This window comes from Aythya fuligula, chromosome 13, assembly GCF_009819795.1.
Source record: "Aythya fuligula isolate bAytFul2 chromosome 13, bAytFul2.pri, whole genome shotgun sequence".
Taxonomy (NCBI): domain Eukaryota; kingdom Metazoa; phylum Chordata; class Aves; order Anseriformes; family Anatidae; genus Aythya; species Aythya fuligula.
Window position 1 is genome coordinate 4,605,044 of NC_045571.1, and position 17,385 is coordinate 4,622,428.

General features: G+C 44.5%; 1 protein-coding gene across 1 annotated transcript; it reads left to right on the plus strand.

Annotated features, from left to right (window-relative positions):
• The first annotated feature begins 2,547 nt into the window (after window positions 1-2,547).
• RLIM (ring finger protein, LIM domain interacting) lies at window positions 2,548-17,146 on the plus strand. Its single transcript, XM_032196257.1, has 4 exons — window positions 2,548-2,713; window positions 11,426-11,614; window positions 12,470-12,553; window positions 13,376-17,146. Exons 2-4 carry the CDS (start codon window positions 11,446-11,448, stop codon window positions 14,905-14,907), a joined length of 1,785 nt encoding a protein of 594 aa, XP_032052148.1. The 5' UTR covers window positions 2,548-2,713; window positions 11,426-11,445; the 3' UTR covers window positions 14,908-17,146.
• The last annotated feature ends 239 nt before the right edge of the window (window positions 17,147-17,385 follow it).

The window sequence follows — 17,385 nt, forward strand, 5'->3', positions numbered from 1 at the left end:
AAAAAGAAACAGACAAACAAACAAAATTGCTTGCCAGATGTCATAAAATACTCTGAGGCTGCACCAGGAGCATAAACCATCATCCTTTGGTTCAAATAAAAGAATATGCTCCGCCTCCCACTTGCTCAATAATCCTAACATTTTGCTGCTTAGGTTACTGGTGGATAACAAAGCCACTTTTATCCTGCTCTGACCTTGCCTGGCATTCAGAAAAGACAGTGAGAAATACGGGAGTCACTTGCACGTGTAAGTCACAGTTGCACCACCGTCCAGTTCTTCAGTTCTCTGAGATCTCTCATCGGAGCACTCTGGTGGGCATCCTGCTGATTTGCTGAGTGCCAATACTCACACTCAGTGGCTGTCTTATCAGTTGTCAGCACAATGCTTTCCGTGATAAAATGGATTTTTTGTATGCTGATCATCTGCTCCTTGAATTACTGATGTTTTACAGCAGAATTTATTTTTTTTTTTTACCTATTTCAAAGATGGCTGTCAGAAAACAAAGCTTACATGCTCAGCCACGGGATCTTTCTTTCTGCAGGGGATAGTTTCTCCAAGCAGTGGAATCTAGCTACATAAAAAAAATCTGTTCCTCATGTGTCAGGAACAGCTCCAAGAGGACTTTTCCCAATGGCAAATATTTTGGCCCATTAAAACTGCAAGATTGCTTTTTTGACATTAAATTTACCCCCCACTCCCCCACTTTTTTTTTTCTTCTTTTTTCTTTTTTTATTATTATTATTGTTATTTAATTTTACCCACGTTGACCACTAAAAACAGATTTGCTAGGTCACGGTTTGACCGTACAGCAAATCTAACTGTAATGAAGGATCCATAATGGAGCAATGACGCAAAGCACTGATGTGATTTAACTCACTGTCCCAGCTCCCATTTGCTTTAAAAATAAACAAACAAATAACAGCTTAACCTTCTGTAAGCAAGTTTTATTCTGGGTTAGGTATCGCCTTTTTATTACGACTGTATTGGGAATCATTGTTCCACTTGCAGCTGGAATAAACTTCCACGCTTTATGCTCCGTGTAATTCAACAAAAATACAGCGGGGAATGTACACCTGATCCACGTGGAACTGGGATTGATCCTGCTCTCCTTTAATTATGCTTTTGGCATCGTGGTCTTAGTATCATTTCCATTCCTGGTCCCATTCTGTAGCAAGTGAAACTGATGAGAAAAAGTAACCGAACGCTCCGTTCTCTCTAGCCCAAACACTGTGGTTGCCTTTTGAGTTCTCAAATCTGAAGGGGAAAATTCGAACTGTGATTATTTAAGAACGCTTCATTTACATCAGTAGTTGGGCTGCTCTCTTTCTACACATTTAAGTTTCAACAGCCTTTGTCTGCTGCCCACCCCTCAACTTGACAGCAGTCTCACTACTGTGATCAGTGAGGTACCAAGAGAAGAACCAAAGGTCTCCCGTGGTCCTGCTGAAACCACATCAACCCTCACAAAGATGCTCTTCTTCCTCTGTGTTCTGGTTCTTGCTCAAAAATAAAGACCACGCTCATGGAAGTTGGTTTTACTATTCCTAATGGCCTTTTCAGGAGGTACTTTTGAGTCAGTAAAACGGGATCTTATCAAACTTCTGACGGAATCCCTTCTGCTCTCTGCAAAGCCTTAACCTCTCCCTTTCCTTAAACCCGTGCTAGTACTCAGAGTGACACTCCAGCCCCTTGGGTTCAAAAATGAGCTCATAGTTTGTTTTTTTCTTTCCTATTTCTTTTCAGCTACAGTTTTCTTCCTGCTGTGTCCTATCGATTTCTGATTCTGCTGCTCCGCCAGCCTCTCACGAGGGCGACGCGCTGATCCTGGAGGAATCCAGCTTCAGCAAGTGCAACTCCGGAGCTATTTAACCTAACAGCAGGCTTACGGACCACGGGAACGCGGCGTTTGATTAATTATGTTCACATTTAGCCTTTCTGTGGCATCAGGAGCGACTTTAACGCGTGACACCAGGCCAGCCTTTGCTTCGTGTAGCGTAGCCTGAGTGAGGTGAGGGGAAACCCTGCTACATCCACAGCGTGAGGACGGCCTTTAACAGCCCTGCTGCTCATTTTTTTTTCCTCAGAGAGTAAGAAACAGCTTGGGAACGCCGGGCACTGCCCGCCTCAAGGGCTGGCAGCTCTGCCTTGGCGCTGTGAGGGGGCGTGAAATGGCCCCCGTGCCACCAGGCTGCTGCGGGGACACTAAAAATGCCCGCCACGAACGTGAACGGCTCCACCTGGGGCTGCACCGAGCCGGGGGGAGGCGGCCAGAGGACAGGGGGCGGCGGGCAGGGGGCGGCCATCGCCTCACCGCCCCCCCCCCTCAGCCTTTGCCCCTCTTCAAAATGGCGGCGCCCCCCCCTCAGCACGGGGCCGCTCTACCCTCCCGGGCGGTCCTCCGAGCTCCTCTCGTTGGTGAGCGCCCCCCTTTGCCCCGTCCCGGGAGGCGCAGTGAGCGCATGCGCGGGGGGCGGGATGGGGTGGGGGGGGGCGCTCCTTCACTTCCGCCGTTCGGCGGCCGCTTCCGGTCCCCCCGTTCCTTGGTAACAATGGAGCACAAAATGGCCGCCTGAGGGGAGCGGCGGGCGGCGGCCACACGGAGCTCGGCGACGGGGCTGAGCCGCGACCGAGCCCGCGGCGGCGGCGGCGGCGGAGGGGAGGGGAGCCCGGGGAGAGCCCGGGGAGAGCAGCGCAGCGAGAGCTCGGGCGGGCGGTGAGTGCGGGAGGCCGGCGGGCGGCCGCCCAAAATGGCCCGCGGCGGGGAGCGCCTCAGGAGCCCCGCAGGGCCCGCGGCCCCCCCCCCACCCTCCCCAACCCTCCCCCTTCAGGCCTTTAACGGCCAAAATGGGGGAGGGGGAGGGGACGGGCGGCCCCTGGCTGGGGGGGGGCGGCTGTGGGCGCTGCTCGGGGCCTCGCTGGGCAGCCCCAGCCCGGCAGCAGCGGGGCCTGGGGCTGGGGCTGGGGCTGGGGCTGGGGCTGGGGCTGTGCCTGGCGTGGGCTGGGGGGAGAAGGGGGACGGGGCACGGGGCTCCTCGTGTCCCTCCTGAGGGTCTCCATCGGTTTGGGGGCTGCTGGGTCTGTGGTGTTGGCGGTGCCGGCCCTGTTGGCACGTTAGCCGCCTTACCTTTGCTCTGTTACCTTGGTTTTCTGAGCAGATTCTTCCTTCCTTTTCCTTTTTTTTTTTTTTTTTTTTTTTTTTTTAAAACGCTGTTTGTTGACGTTCAGGGTTTCTGTTTACCACGCCTCAAAACTATTGGCAAGTGCAGTTGTGTGTTTCTTCATCTTTGGTGGCCTGCCGTAATGGAGGAGCAATGTCAAGCGGGTGTAACGTGTAGATTTTAAGGTTCATTATTTGTTTTGATTCTAGCATGTGGGAGAAGGAGCTCAACAAAGGGTTTCACAGCAAAAATACTGTGTGTGTTTTTTTCTTATTATTTTTGTTTGTTTCTTAATTTTTCACAAAGATAATCAGGAGGAGCTTGTAAACAGGAACTCAGACTGCGCCGTGCCCAGCAGTGCAGTCACACGGCTGAGGTGTTTCCCTGCCCAGGCTGGCAGTGGTGCCTGGTTTCAGGCTGGAAGTTGTCATCAAGATGCTAAAGGAGTCCCGATACCTACTTGTCCCTGAATGCTAACTGCAGTGACTTGACCACGTTTTTTATAAAGAATAGCTGACTGCTTCTTAGGCGGTTAATTATCTTAATTAAGAGTTTGATGCTTAGTTTTGTTGTGGTGGTCAACTGGCACTTAAAATGAGTGGATTTCCTCTACAGATTGACCATTTTGGTATTAAACAAATTACAGTTTGGGATTTTGTCTCCCCTCCTGCTAACAAGTGGAAAGCATTCCACAGATTATAAAATTCAGGGGTTATTGTTATGTTGCACAACTAAAAGATGACAGTTCGTGCTACAGAAACGTTTGTCACTGAAAAAGCGCACTGGAGCTTGTTGAGCACGTAGTGGCTGACATCTGTATCGTATTTATTTCCCATCTTCCTGAATACATGGACATACCAAGGTGTGCTGGAAACAGTGCTACAAGTGTCTGGTCTCTATTACGTGTCTTTTTTTTTCTGTTTCAGTATTTTTAGGGGAATGAGTAATGTGATCCCGCGATGGAAATATTTCCTTAAACACCCGCGTGTTAATGTACCTGGCTAGTTCATCCCTTCATTCCTCATCCCTATGGAAATGTATCAAAATAAGTTCCTTGATCTTGGTAGAATGCCTCTAATTGCAGCGGAGGTGTTGTAATTTCTTTTTTTACTGCTGTAGCTCAATGTTTTGACTTAATTTACATGAGCCTAAAGGTTCCGTTTGAGTCCAGCTTAACAGGTTACTAGGCTTTTCTATTTTTTTTATAGAGCTTTCTGTTTCCGTGTACTAAAACATCTCTGAATCCAAGCAAGATTGTTGGGTATTTATCCGAGTTCTTGAGCCCTAATCTTAGTCTTGAGGAGAGCTTATCAACTCTTTAGCCTGAGAAACTTGGTCTTCAAGAGATAAAGCAAAACTCAGGATATTTTTATGATGGTCTTGTGCATCTCAAAACCAACGCCTCTGAACAGAGCAGTAGCATAAGAACTTAGAGGCAGGGTCGTTGTGTGGTGAGTAGGGGCAGCCAGAAGTGTCACGCAGCCTCAGTTCTGCTTTTCTGCAAATTCCTGGTTGCAGATCAGGTCATAAGAACCACACAAGGCTGCACCTCCCTCGCGTTGTCATTACCGAGGGCCTTGTTAGTGTCTTGCTGCTGCTCTGCAGTGCTGGAGCCCAGCTTTTTACTGAAGGAGGTCTGCGGAGTTGTGCAGCCTCATAAAACCATCTCAGGATAATTGAATATGTCGGAGAAGTCAGGGCGCGCTCACTTGCTCCTAATTTAGTAACTTAAAAGCATTTCACTTACAGCAGCCTTAATTTCAACATGCAAGATGTATGTGCACGTAATCTTGTTAGAGTGCTTGAGCTTGCCTGCCTTAGTTTGTCGTCAGAAATGGAGCTGCAGTCCTAGGATAGGTATTGAAATTCGCTTAGATTTTGCTGAAATTTTCCCCTTTGATATTTGTTGGGTGCCAGGCAGCAGCGATAACAACAAAAAGTCCTCGCCTCGGAGTCGCCGGGGGGGTTGTATTTGCAGCGATTGGCAGTGTTTTCTTGGCCTTTTAGTAGAAGCTGCGTCGGCAACAGCTTTGTGCAGAAAGTGAGAGTAAAAACGTAGAGCTGGGCTTTTAAGTCAGTGCGACTGCCTTGGTGCTTCCCCTGACCAGAAGTTCTCCTTCCGCAGAAATCAAAGCGTGATGGCCTTCGGTTTTGTGGGCACAACTTCCTTACTTGGCAGCCCTGCTCATGCCGCTGGCTTTCTGTGGCAGCGCTGGGTACGGGCGTGCAGCATCGCTGCTTCCCTCGAGCTTTCTGCGTGCTGAGCCAGCAGGAAGCCTGCTGCTGGGGGAGAAGAGCCTCACAACTGTCTTCTCCCAGAGCTGGAAAGTCGTGGTACCTTGTGGAGGCTGAACTTTCTTTTCTGGGGTACCCTCCGAATTTGGGCCCAAAAGGAAGTGCTGTCTGAATTTTGTTTTCAACATCTGTGCGAAAAATGCTGTGCTGATAAGTGCAGAGGATGAAACCTGAAGCTCTTATTTTGGTGATTGTTGCCGTGTTCCATTTTCTCACTTCTGTCTTCATTCCCCATGCTCAGTGTTCTGGAATTGCTGAGTCCCACCCTTCATACCCAGAAGGTGATCTGGGAAACCTGTAATGAATTGTTTCGTTTCTGTGCCTAGATCTCTCTGAGGTGGGAATCGATACAGTAGGATGGCAAGTGTTTGCCTCTTCCTATCAGTGTGTTCTGTTGAAATGTTTTCATTTTTTTTTTTTTATTCTGTGGAATTTTCTGCAGCTGTGCTGAATGAGTATTCATTTGCTTTCTGTTAGTTAAAATGTATGTTCAGAGTGATGTCCTGCTGTATGGGCTTTGCTTTGAAGCCTTCTGGGGCAGTGAATTGGCTGAATCTGTGTCTAACTCTCCGTATTAAGTTAGCATTGAATTTCATTGGGGTTTACACGATATATTTCTCAGAAGACAAGTTTCTTCCCGCTTTCCACAAGTGGGGCACGCTCCATGGTATTTTTCGAGGCCAGGAGGACACAGAGTTCTTGTGTGTTTAGGATTTGTGGTAAGTTTAATCAGAAATCTTGAAGTTGTGGAGAGCTGTTGTTCATCAGATGATCAGAAAGCAAGAGTAGCTGGAAAAGGAGTGCGTCCAAAATTCATGCTGCAGTTTTGAAAGGTAGAAAAGTTCCTTGTTACCACTTCTGAGATGTAGATTAGGTAATTGTACCTACGCTGTCATAGCCTTCAGCCTAATCACCAAGGAAGACTTGTGTAGCTACCCAGAAAGACAAAAAAAACATTGACGCAACGAAGCTCCATGTACAATGCAAATAGCTGTTTGATTTCACTGTTTCATGGTATCTCCTTTCCTTAATGATAGGATTCACTGACAGTTTTGTGCTTCTGCTTTTGAGCTCGCAGTCTGGAGAGATGAAATATTTAAGATGAAGATGTAGTTCCTGTTCTTTCTGCCTTTGGTTATTGAGAAGTTGTGCGCTGACAAGCATGGAAACGATTTCTCCACTCGTGAGTCTTCTAGGAAAGCCTGGTAGTCGGATCGAACGCGGGCCGGGGGAGTCGGTGCTGCCCGTTAGGTCGGTCCTGTTTGTGCCTAAAGAGCCCGCAGTCACAAAGCTGCCTGGGGCCCGTCCTGCCCAACGGGGCGGGATGTCAGAGCTGGGGGAAAGAGCGCCGAGCAGGCAGCTCTGCAGGAGAGCCACGCAGCTAAAACGTCTCTGAGGTGTGTTCGGTGAAAGAGGGGAGAGAATAGGTAACCCAAAACGAGCCCAAACCAGAAATACCAAGTGGTGCAGCTTCCACCACTGAGTCGCTGCTTTTACTCAAAGGGTTTGACAATTCCTGCAGCCTAGGAGTAGGCAAGGTGCTCTGCTGGCTGAAGTACCTAATTAAGCTGAGGTTATGAATCATAAATGAGAAATTAGCCTTTTGCTGAGCGCATCTATGAGACACTTATTCATATTGCCATCATCCTTTCTGTGTATACCAAGGTATTAATTATGTTGCTGGGCCGTGAGGTAATTCAGGAAACGTTCGAACACTCGGGGCGCTCCGCCTTCGCACGTAACGTTGAGACGCCAGCAGCGCCTCGATGGGGGGAGTTTGAGAGACCTTGGCTGCACAGCCGGCTCGTAAGCATCTCATTTGTTTCTGCACATCAGCTAAGTGCCTTTCTCTTCTTAAAATTTAAGGCTTGCCTCGTAAATCTGATGAAGATTATAACGTTAAGGTTTCGTGTCTTCAAGAATGCCGGCTAAGTTAGTGTTCTGGTGTTAATACAGGTAACCGATGTCAGGAAATAGGAACCATTTTTGAAGGGGAAAGAGCTAGCAATTTAGCACTGGGACTTCTGTTCCATCAGTACTTTTGGGGGAAGAATTCTCTAGTCTGTCAGTGCTAAGCACTCCGGAGACGCCCAGTGTTACTGGCGAAGATAAAGGGACAACACGAGTGTTTTATTACTGCCTGCTGTCCCACTCCTTTTCTTTTAATGACTGTAAATTCCTGACTGGCTTCTGTTTACACACTCATGAATTGGCATGTGGGAAAAGGTAAGATACTTCTGGTACTGTGTACCGTAAGGAACATCTAGGATTGGTAAATCATCCCTATCCACGAGCGCATATTACATCCTCTTGAATAAAATTAAGTATTGCTACCTGCTTGGGGCTTGCTGTTCTTGCTGCCGCAGTCTGTAGCAGCGGTGGAGAGGCAGCTAGGCAGCTGTGCTCTGAGAGCTCTGAGATCGTTGGAGCATAACTGCGGGAAGATCCTTTGCTGACTCGTCAAAGGATGGGAACACCAATTAAGAATTCACTGTAGTATTCACAGGAAAATATCTGGATCTTCAGCTGCTGAAGAATATTTCCCTTCATTTATTTATTTTTTTAAGAAAAAGTAGTTTATTCTAGCTGTGATTCAGTACAATACCTTGTTTTGGGCAGCCTTCAGGTGATTTTTTTTTCCTGTTTCCTGTAGGAAAAAAAAAAAAAGATTTTCATTACTGGATATCCCGGCTGAAGCTGGCAGTAATTGACAGATCTGAACTTCCTACTCACAGACGTGACCTTCCCCACCCTTTGTCAACTCAGTGCTGACAGGGAAGAACACTAAATAAGGAAATTCTGAGTCTTTTCACATGAGTAAGAACAAAGTCTTACTTTGAGTTGAACGAAACCACTAGGAGAAAGAGAAACAGGGTTGAAGCGCACCTGCTTATTAGATAATCAAATGTTGGGTATTCTTTTGTAACTTAATAGTATACCTGTAGCTTTTCCCTCGTCAGGTTTCCCTGTGTTGCTGCAGTCAGCTTCCTGAAGCTGGTCATAATTTGCTGCAGTGTGTGAGCTGAGAGCAGAAGCCTGAATCCCCCGAATGAGGGAAGGGTTCCCAAGTTGTGTGACCCTCCACCGCATCAAAAATGGAGCAGCACTGCCACCACGGGAACCCTGCAAGTGGGATTTGTGCTGAGATCCCAGATCTAAGGCTTTTTTCTTAGCCGTGATGTCTTTGCAGTCTTGACCAGCAGCTGACTTTACAGTTGAAAGCTGAAAGAGGAGGAGAGGGGAGCAAGCCTGGAAATAAGTAAGACTGACTTCGCTGTAGTTTCAGCATTCCTAAAGAGTCAGCTATTGAAGCGTGCATCAGTGTGTTGGTAAAGAAGAGGTTATTTTTCTCAGCTTCACTTGTTTTGCCTCTGCCTTTCTTCCTGACCAAGAGCAGTGTCCTCTACATCTTCTGAAATGGAGTGGGCAAAAGTCTTGCTGTCATGTAGGTGTTAGATAGCCAAGGTGCCCGCGAGCACTGGAGTTTGCAGTCAAAAGGAAAATTTCAAAGCATAAGCAGTAACCAAATGTCAGACTTTGTATACATAATGCACTCTTTTAAAACCTGTTGTTGAATTAGCCTAGTGCCTACAAATATGCTAATGTTGCAGTTTGTGAAGAACACGTGTTTTAAGCTCAGTAAAAATCAAGGTAGCAACCGTTCTGAGGAAAATATTTTACAAACAGCTTTATGCTGCCCCTGTCCTTTAGTGTTACTGCATTCCCTGATTTTCCTAATTGTGCTGTCAACTTTGCTTCACTGTCGTCAGTCTCATGGAAAAAAAGAAAATGCTGGTTAGAGCATTTCCCAAAGCTAATGCATCTTCCTGGGCTTTATTTTGGAATCAAGTCTCGTTCTACTTGGGATATTATTCAGGTGTCTCTTGTAAAAAGCAACAGCTTTGTCTTTCTGGTATTTTCCTTCAATTGGGTATGTCTTAAAGTTAGTTGGGGTCATAGCTGTGTTGCAGAAAGCGTGTAAAAAGCTGTCAGGTTTCAAGCAAGCTCTGTTCTCGTTGGAAGTACGTGCCTGAGGTTTGAAGGGCACACTGATTTCATAACTGAGCCCAGTCCGAGTGGGACGTACCTGCTGGAACCGTTGTGCAACTTCCCCTGTGAGTGGGTTTACTTGACAGCGTGTCACATGCAAGTCTTCAGACTGGCCATGCAGTCTTCGGGTTGCACCAGAGATGTAGCAATGCAGGGACAGCTGCTGGCCTTCCGTCTGGAGCGGTGGTAACCCCGCAGATTGCTGCTGCTTGCTGATTCTCATGGAAACAAATCCCAGTAGCCTTCCACACCTGTAACACGGAGGGCCAACAGGTCATTTGTGTTTTAACATGACTAACCTAAAACAAGTTTTACTGTGTCAGAATGAGGACTGGAGTGGCTATTTCTATCATCTGCAAGCCTGCAATAGTGGGATGTCCTATCCTGTGGAATTTCCTACTGCCACACAGAGGTTGTCAGCTCACTTTAATTTTCACAACAGCAGCTGAAATAAACTCCAGTCAGAGATCATGCGGCACTGGTGTCAACTGTGGGCAGTCCTGACTTGACAGCTGTGCTGACAAACCAAAAAAAGATGCTTTTTGCACTAGACAGATGTCTGAGTGTTGGAAACTTTCCAGCAAGAAGCAAAGAGCTTTATTCTTCCATGTCACATGCAACATGGTTTAAATGAAAGGAACATTTTTTTGATGGGGAATATTATTGCAGAGCTTTTTAGCATGCAGAGGATTAGCTTGCTAATCACCTCTCTGAGTAACTAGATTCTACCAGTTATACAGGAAAATTCTTGATGTTGTGAGTAGCGAGGCATGATGATTAAGGAAACTAGTTATTTTAACTTCATTTGATATATTTGCATGGCACAACTAGTGCCAGTATGTCTCCTGCATTTGCATGTCTTTTGTTTTAATTTTGACCAAATATAGACACTGTATTAATTAATTTTCTTTTTTTTGAGATGCTGTGAAGGATCTCTTCCAAATGAAAAACAATGTGAGGAGAAGACTTTATTTTATTTATTTATTTTTTTAATATAACCACATTATAGAAAATAGTTCTTCGAAGCAGACGTTCTGGCAGGTATACATGGTGGAGTTTTGTCCTGGAAATGTATTAGTCATCAACATCAGCAATTCACTAATTACTGAAACTTGCAAGCAAATTCTTCTCTTGACTTACAGCTACAGAGCTGATTTTACAACTGCTTTTTCATTTTGGAGGATACCAATAGCCCCGTCCTGTCTCTTCTTTTTTCATATATAGTGTTCTGTAGCATCTTCAGACTCATTTATTTAAATCCCTTCATTCTGTTAAAACTCACTTGGATGTTGAAGAGGGTGTTTCTCTTAATTGGCAGTAAATTAGATTGATTTCTGCTTTCTTTACCATAATGCGGGGAAAGGAGTGATGAATGTTTAATCTCTTTTAGAGTACTCTTTTAGAGTTAGTATAATCACGTATGGTTTGTGCCTCATGCTGCGCTGTTGTATGGCACTGCAAGGCATGGCTTTGGGATTCATGGGGCAGTTGCAGTATTACGAGTATTTTATGGCAAAAAGATTGTTGTGGACACTTAGTAAACTGATACTATTCCATGGTGTTTGTACTTGCTGCTTTGAATATAAGTAGTGGTGGCTCTAGACTTTGTAGTTCTGGAAGTCGCTCGTGCTTTGAGAATGGTTTTGTTGTGATCCATTTAGATGTAGAGCTTAGGGAAATGGTTTAGTGGGGACTGTTAGCGTTAGGTCAGAGGTTGGACTTGATGATCTTGAGGTCTCTTCCAACCTAGAGAATTCTGTGATTCTGTGATTCTATGTCGTTTTGCAGCCAATCTTAACTGAAAATTCATTAGCAAAGTCTTTTTCTCCTCAACTTGATGAAGAATATACTACAGGTTAAGCATCTAAATATCATGCTGTGTTTCACTAAGTTGAATGAAGAGTTTCTTTTTTCTTTTTTAGATACTCTTCCATTTGTCAAGATGGAGAGCTCAGACTCTAGTGATAAAGGAAATATCGATCAATCCGAAGCACAACGTCAGAGTCAGCTAGATCGGTTAGATCGAGAAGAAGCTTTCTATCAGTTTGTAAACAACCTGAGCGAAGAGGACTACAGGCTGATGAGAGATAACAATTTGCTAGGAACACCAGGTAGGTTATGCTTGTGTATATACATCTTCCTGGAATTGCCTGTAGTTGATTTGTGTCGTTTTCTGTTCTCCTCAATCTCCTTCACCCATTTAGTTCATGTGCTGCGGTTGTGTTCCGTGGTAGGGAGTAGCTTCTTGCTACCTTGTACGTACTCAAAATTGAGGGCTCCACCGTGGAGAGGTGGTTGGGACAATGTGGATTTATCAGATACTAAAGTCTGCTGTTTGCACCACTTGATGGGAACATCCAGAGTTGACCCTGTTATGGCCCCTTAGACTTCTGGGACAGAAAAGAAATCGCCCTTAAGCATGTGTGAAAACTTTATGCTGGTATTAAGAGTTTGTAACTAGGATAATTAATCTGGTGCAAGATTCTGCATGGGTGTTTTTATGTCCATTTTTAATCGACTTATTACTTTAAATTGACTCTTTATAGGATGATGCCTAATTGAAACTAGTTATAATCTAAAACATGACTTCAACTAATTTGAACTTTCTTCGTGCTTGTGAACACATTATCATTTTTTTTTCCCCACTCTGGACAGCCATTTAATTGGAATAGGCTGAAGAAAACTGCTGATGAGTTGCAGAGGTTGCAGAACCAGAAAGCACACTTGTCTTTTTTGAGTAGGTTGAAACTGTTGGATCCTTCAGCAAAACTTATTTGGAAGAGTGGTGCTGAAGTGTCTGAACTTCCCCTTAGCAACCTGCTTGGCAGTCTCATTATGGCAGGATTTAATTAGAGGAAAAAAAAAAAGACAACACAGTGGCTTGTACCTTCTATAGAAGCTTTTGATAATGCTTGCCATACATATGATTTGGAAATATTTTTGGAAAATTTTGCTTATTTTCTAAGGTGAAATTACTGAAGAAGAGTTGCTGAGAAGGCTACACCAAGTTAAAGAAGGTCCGCCACAGCAAAACAGTGATGAGAATAGAGGTATATACAGTATTTGTGAAAACTCTTAACTTTAGCACCCCATACGGACCTTAACTTGAGTGCAGGAGTGGAACAAGTTAAGCCTAGGCAGGTGCAAGGTGAGCTTTGTTTCAAAACTAAGTGAACGTTATGTCTGATATCTGCTGCAGAGATCAGTTTGGGACAGATTTCACCCATAACGTGTCTGTTACTTGCATCAGAATAAAGTTCCATTTAGGTTTCTTTTTCTTTATTTTGAAGATTGTTTTCCTGTCTGCTCCCTTTGGGGATGCTTTTTGGCAATTCTTCTTTTTGTTTTTATTCACCGTTCTTCCCTTCCAAAGGTGCTCTATGGGTTTTGTTATCACCCCTCTAAAGAGGTTGGTGGAGGATTCTTGGAGCTTACCACTGGGGTTCATTCTTTAGTAAGATGGGTTTGCTGCACAGCTGATCTCCAAGTGAAGGGTCAGGACAAACATAGGTCTCAATTCAGTGAGATCCCCTAATTGTTTGGAAAGGAAAACACAGAATATTGATGTGTTTTAACACATGAAGTAAGACTTTCCATTTACAATAAATAATACGTGTTACTTAGACTTGTTTGCTGTTTGATGGCTGCAGCCTGTCTGTGCATATTAGGAAAAAGAAGTCCACTCCTGCTCCCTTAACAGAGCTCTGGTAGATAAGAACTGTGATGCTACATGTGAAACTACAGTTGCTCTTGATGGGATTAAGCGCTTCTAAACTGTCGCTTTTTTAAATTAAGCACTTATGTTTTTGGAAAAGATCGCTCCAATGTTAGCTAAGTGCTCTAATTTTGGTAGTTCACTGTCTTTTTCGCAGGTGCAGAATCCGCAGAAGATGTTTCAAATGGAGATTCTATAATAGACTGGCTTAATTCAGTCCGACAGACTGGAAATACTACACGAAGTGGGCAACGAGGAAACCAATCTTGGAGAGCAGTGAGCCGGACTAACCCAAATAGTGGTGACTTCAGATTCAGTTTGGAAATAAATGTCAACCGTAATAATGGGAACACAAATCCGGAAACTGAGAATGAGCCATCTGTAGAGCCTTCCAGTGGGGAGGATTTGGAAAACAGCCAAAGTGACTCTGAAATTCCAAGGTCTGAATCACCGTCTGTAAGGCAGCCTGGATCAGAAAGGAGCACTTCAGAGGAGCTAACGACTGAGGAAGCTTCTCCTAGAGGGCAGAGGAGAGCGAGAAGTAGGAGCCCAGAACAGCGGAGAACACGGGCTAGGACTGATAGAAGTAGGTCACCTATTAATCCAGTGAGTGAGGCTCCTCGCAGGTCTCATCACAATACATCATCTCAAACGCTTGACCATTCGTCGGTGAATGAAGCTGAGGGAAGCTCTAGAACTAGGCAGCACGTGACGTTAAGGCAGCATGCAGTGGGGACTGAGGTGCCGAGTGAAAACGCAGTTCTGTTTTCAGCCCCTGAAACAAGACCTGCTCCTCAGGTGGCAGGTTCTTCAGAAACTAATGGTGCCAGTGAGTCTGCAACTCCTGGGCAGAGGCCTCCTACCATAGTGCTCGATCTTCAGGTGAGAAGAGTTCGTCCCGGGGAGTATCGGCAAAGGGACAGCATAGCCAACAGAACTCGGTCCCGCTCCCAGACCCCTAACAACACGGTCACTTACGAGAGCGAACGGGGAGGGTTTAGGCGCACGTTTTCACGTTCAGAACGGGCTGGAGTGAGAACTTACGTCAGTACCATTAGGATTCCTATTCGTAGGATCTTAAACACAGGCTTGAGCGAGACTACATCAGTTGCTATTCAGACTATGCTGAGGCAGATAATGACAGGCTTTGGAGAGCTGAGTTACTTTATGTATAGTGATAGTGATGCAGATCCTAGTGGCCCTGCTCCAAATCAGAACGTGGATGCTTCCGAGCCGCAGAACGGAGGTGGTGGTAGTTCAGGCAATGAAAGTACGGATGTTAGCTCAGGGGAGGTGTACGAAGGTGGTAATGAAGGTGGTTCAACATCTGGTGCCAGGCGGGAAGGTCGGAATACAAGAGGATCGGTCACGTTTGAAGAAAGTGGTTCTCTCCCATTCCTTAGCCTAGCACAATTTTTCCTACTAAATGAAGATGATGATGACCAACCAAGAGGACTCACCAAAGAACAAATTGACAACCTAGCCATGAGGAATTTTGGTGAGAGCGATGCTCTGAAAACCTGTAGCGTGTGTATTACGGAGTACACCGAAGGCAACAAGCTTCGGAAACTGCCTTGTTCTCACGAGTATCATGTCCACTGCATCGATCGCTGGTTATCAGAAAATTCCACTTGTCCCATTTGTCGCAGAGCAGTCTTAGCGTCTGGTAACAGAGAGAGTGTTGTCTAAATGAGATCTGAATTCATGGCCGAGCAGCTAGTGTAATAGTGATGGGCAAAGAAGTCACTTCCTTTATGGCCACTTTTTGAGTGGTACCTCATTGTATAATACTGACTTGGAGTGAATCTTCCCTCATGAGAGCATTTTATCTGAATTCCAGCTTGTAAAATCCTAAAATTCCTTTAATTAGGGGTTTCGACATCTAGCCAGTTTGTGTGATTAAATTTCACTTGTCCAAAGACACCTACCGATTTAAAAATACTTTTTTCTTTATGAAGAGTAAGTTCTAGCCACTTCCTTCCCCCAGCCCCATAAACATTTTGTCCTAAAGATTGTGCTTACGAGGAGTCTGAGAAGTCATCCCAGCTTAATGTACATGAGTCGTAGATGATTTTCTGCAAGAAATCCAACTGACTGAAAAAAATAACACAAATTTAATTGCACACTTGAACATGTTTTAAATTTTCATACTGGGTTAATATTGGACGTGTCTGTAAATAACACTAATGTTAGCCCTTTCCCCATCACTATGGCACGCTGTAGGATGAGCTGTTAGCTTAATTGGGATATTTATCTTGTTGTGGAAATATAAGAATTGCCTATGCTTGTTTAAATAAAAAAAAAAAATCTGTTTTAAAATTGTAAAGCTTTTTTGTAGAAGCTCAGTACTTTTCCAATGCACTGTTGTACTAACGCATTAAGAATTAAAATTGTACCATGCTTAGAAATTGAGAATGCTTTTCATACAAAACCCACCACACAGAGAGCAAACTAAATACAAGAGAGCTGCTTTTGTAACTGTGTGCCTGTCAAGAGCAGTGCATATCTGTACTATTTATGTGAAAAGCTACTGTAATATAAAAACAGTTGAATTAGACATCTTAATTGCATTTAAGAAATGGAAATTAAATGTTTATAATTGCAGTGTTTTGGCTCAGTAATGTCACCCAAAAAGATGATAAAAGTTAGAAACTGTTCTAATGGCTGTTTTTTTTTTCTTTATACGGTTCCTAATATGTAATAGTATAAACTGGTGTGCACCAGGTTATTCCGTGAGGTTTATGCCCAGTTCTTGCATTTTTTACTTTAAACTTTAACGGTAACCCTGTATGATTCTTCAGCAGACAAATAGTAACCCCTACCCCCCCCCCCCCAAATCAGCTTCAGCAATATCAGTTCTGTTCAGTGAACATGATCTATCCAGTGTCGGTTTGAGTGCTGCAGAAAAATAAGTGTTAAATGGAAGAGAGATTAATTACTGGAATGCCACGTTAAATTTGGAGATTATAATTGATTGCTGGAATGTAGGTAATGTTATTCTTAAGATTGGCTACGCATTCCAAAACAGACTCCTTATGCTCCCATTGGAAGGTCTGAACAATTACCTTCAGAAGTGTGTTTGTGGCACACAGAAATAGAGAACCAGAAGCTGTGTTGCTGCCTCGATGTGGTCCTGAGCAACCACATGGCCCCAGAGGTCCCTGCCGACTGCAGCCAGTCTGATCCTGTACCTTAACTCAGCGGTGTCAGGGGAAAGCATCCCTGCACTTCAATGAGCTGCCTTTGTTGTATTCTCTAGTGTTGTTCTTATTTTTCCCCTAGCTTATGTCTGCAGCAGGGAAAGCCTTTCACCCCCAGAGTGGTAGTTGCAACGGGATATGAACTGCTCTTGCTGGCTGTAAGGGAAATGTTGCGTGCTCCTCAGATGATAAAACCAAAGCTAGCCTTTTTTTTTTTTTTTTGCCTAATTAAAAAACATTTTTGATGTTTTCTAGTGGTGGTTGCATAAAATACAGTGTCTGCTCTAAGCCATTTTTAATGTCTCATCAGTTAAGGAGTCCACCATGTCCCAAAATTCACACTTTTTTTATACATGTGCATTTTGTGGTGTTTGGTTTAGTGGGAAGCCCTGACTGGCTATTGAGCTTGCTTTCCTCCTGGTGGGACACACTGTCATGGCACAAAGAATAAGTGTTTTGGGGGGATTTTGTTTGTTTTTAACAGAGGAATAAATAAGCTCGTGCTCTTAATTTTTTCCCTCTGTGACACGCATCACTCTGAAATCAGAGGTTAGCTATTAACTTCAGGTGCTGGACTCTCATGAATGTAGGTAACGTATTTGATGCCAAAATTTCTTCAACAAAATAACACTTCTGAATTTCTTCCAGCAGCATTCACATAGCAAATACCTGCTATCGGTTGCAGTTTCCAGTAGCTCTATTGACTTACTGGAGCGTAGAATCAGAAGAAAAAAAAAAAAAACAACTAACCTCTACATGAAAGCCATTTTAGATTTTGAAAACCTGACATACTTCTCTGAAGACTAAGCACAGTGACAAGCAAGAAAGGGGCCCATTAGTGCTACTTAACGCCAGGCACGGCTGTGATGCGTGTCATCCAACATAGCTTTGGTTTTTAATGTTCTGAGTTTCCAGGAACTGGACACTTCGGTAGGCTCAACTTTACAGTTTTGTTATAGCTTAATAG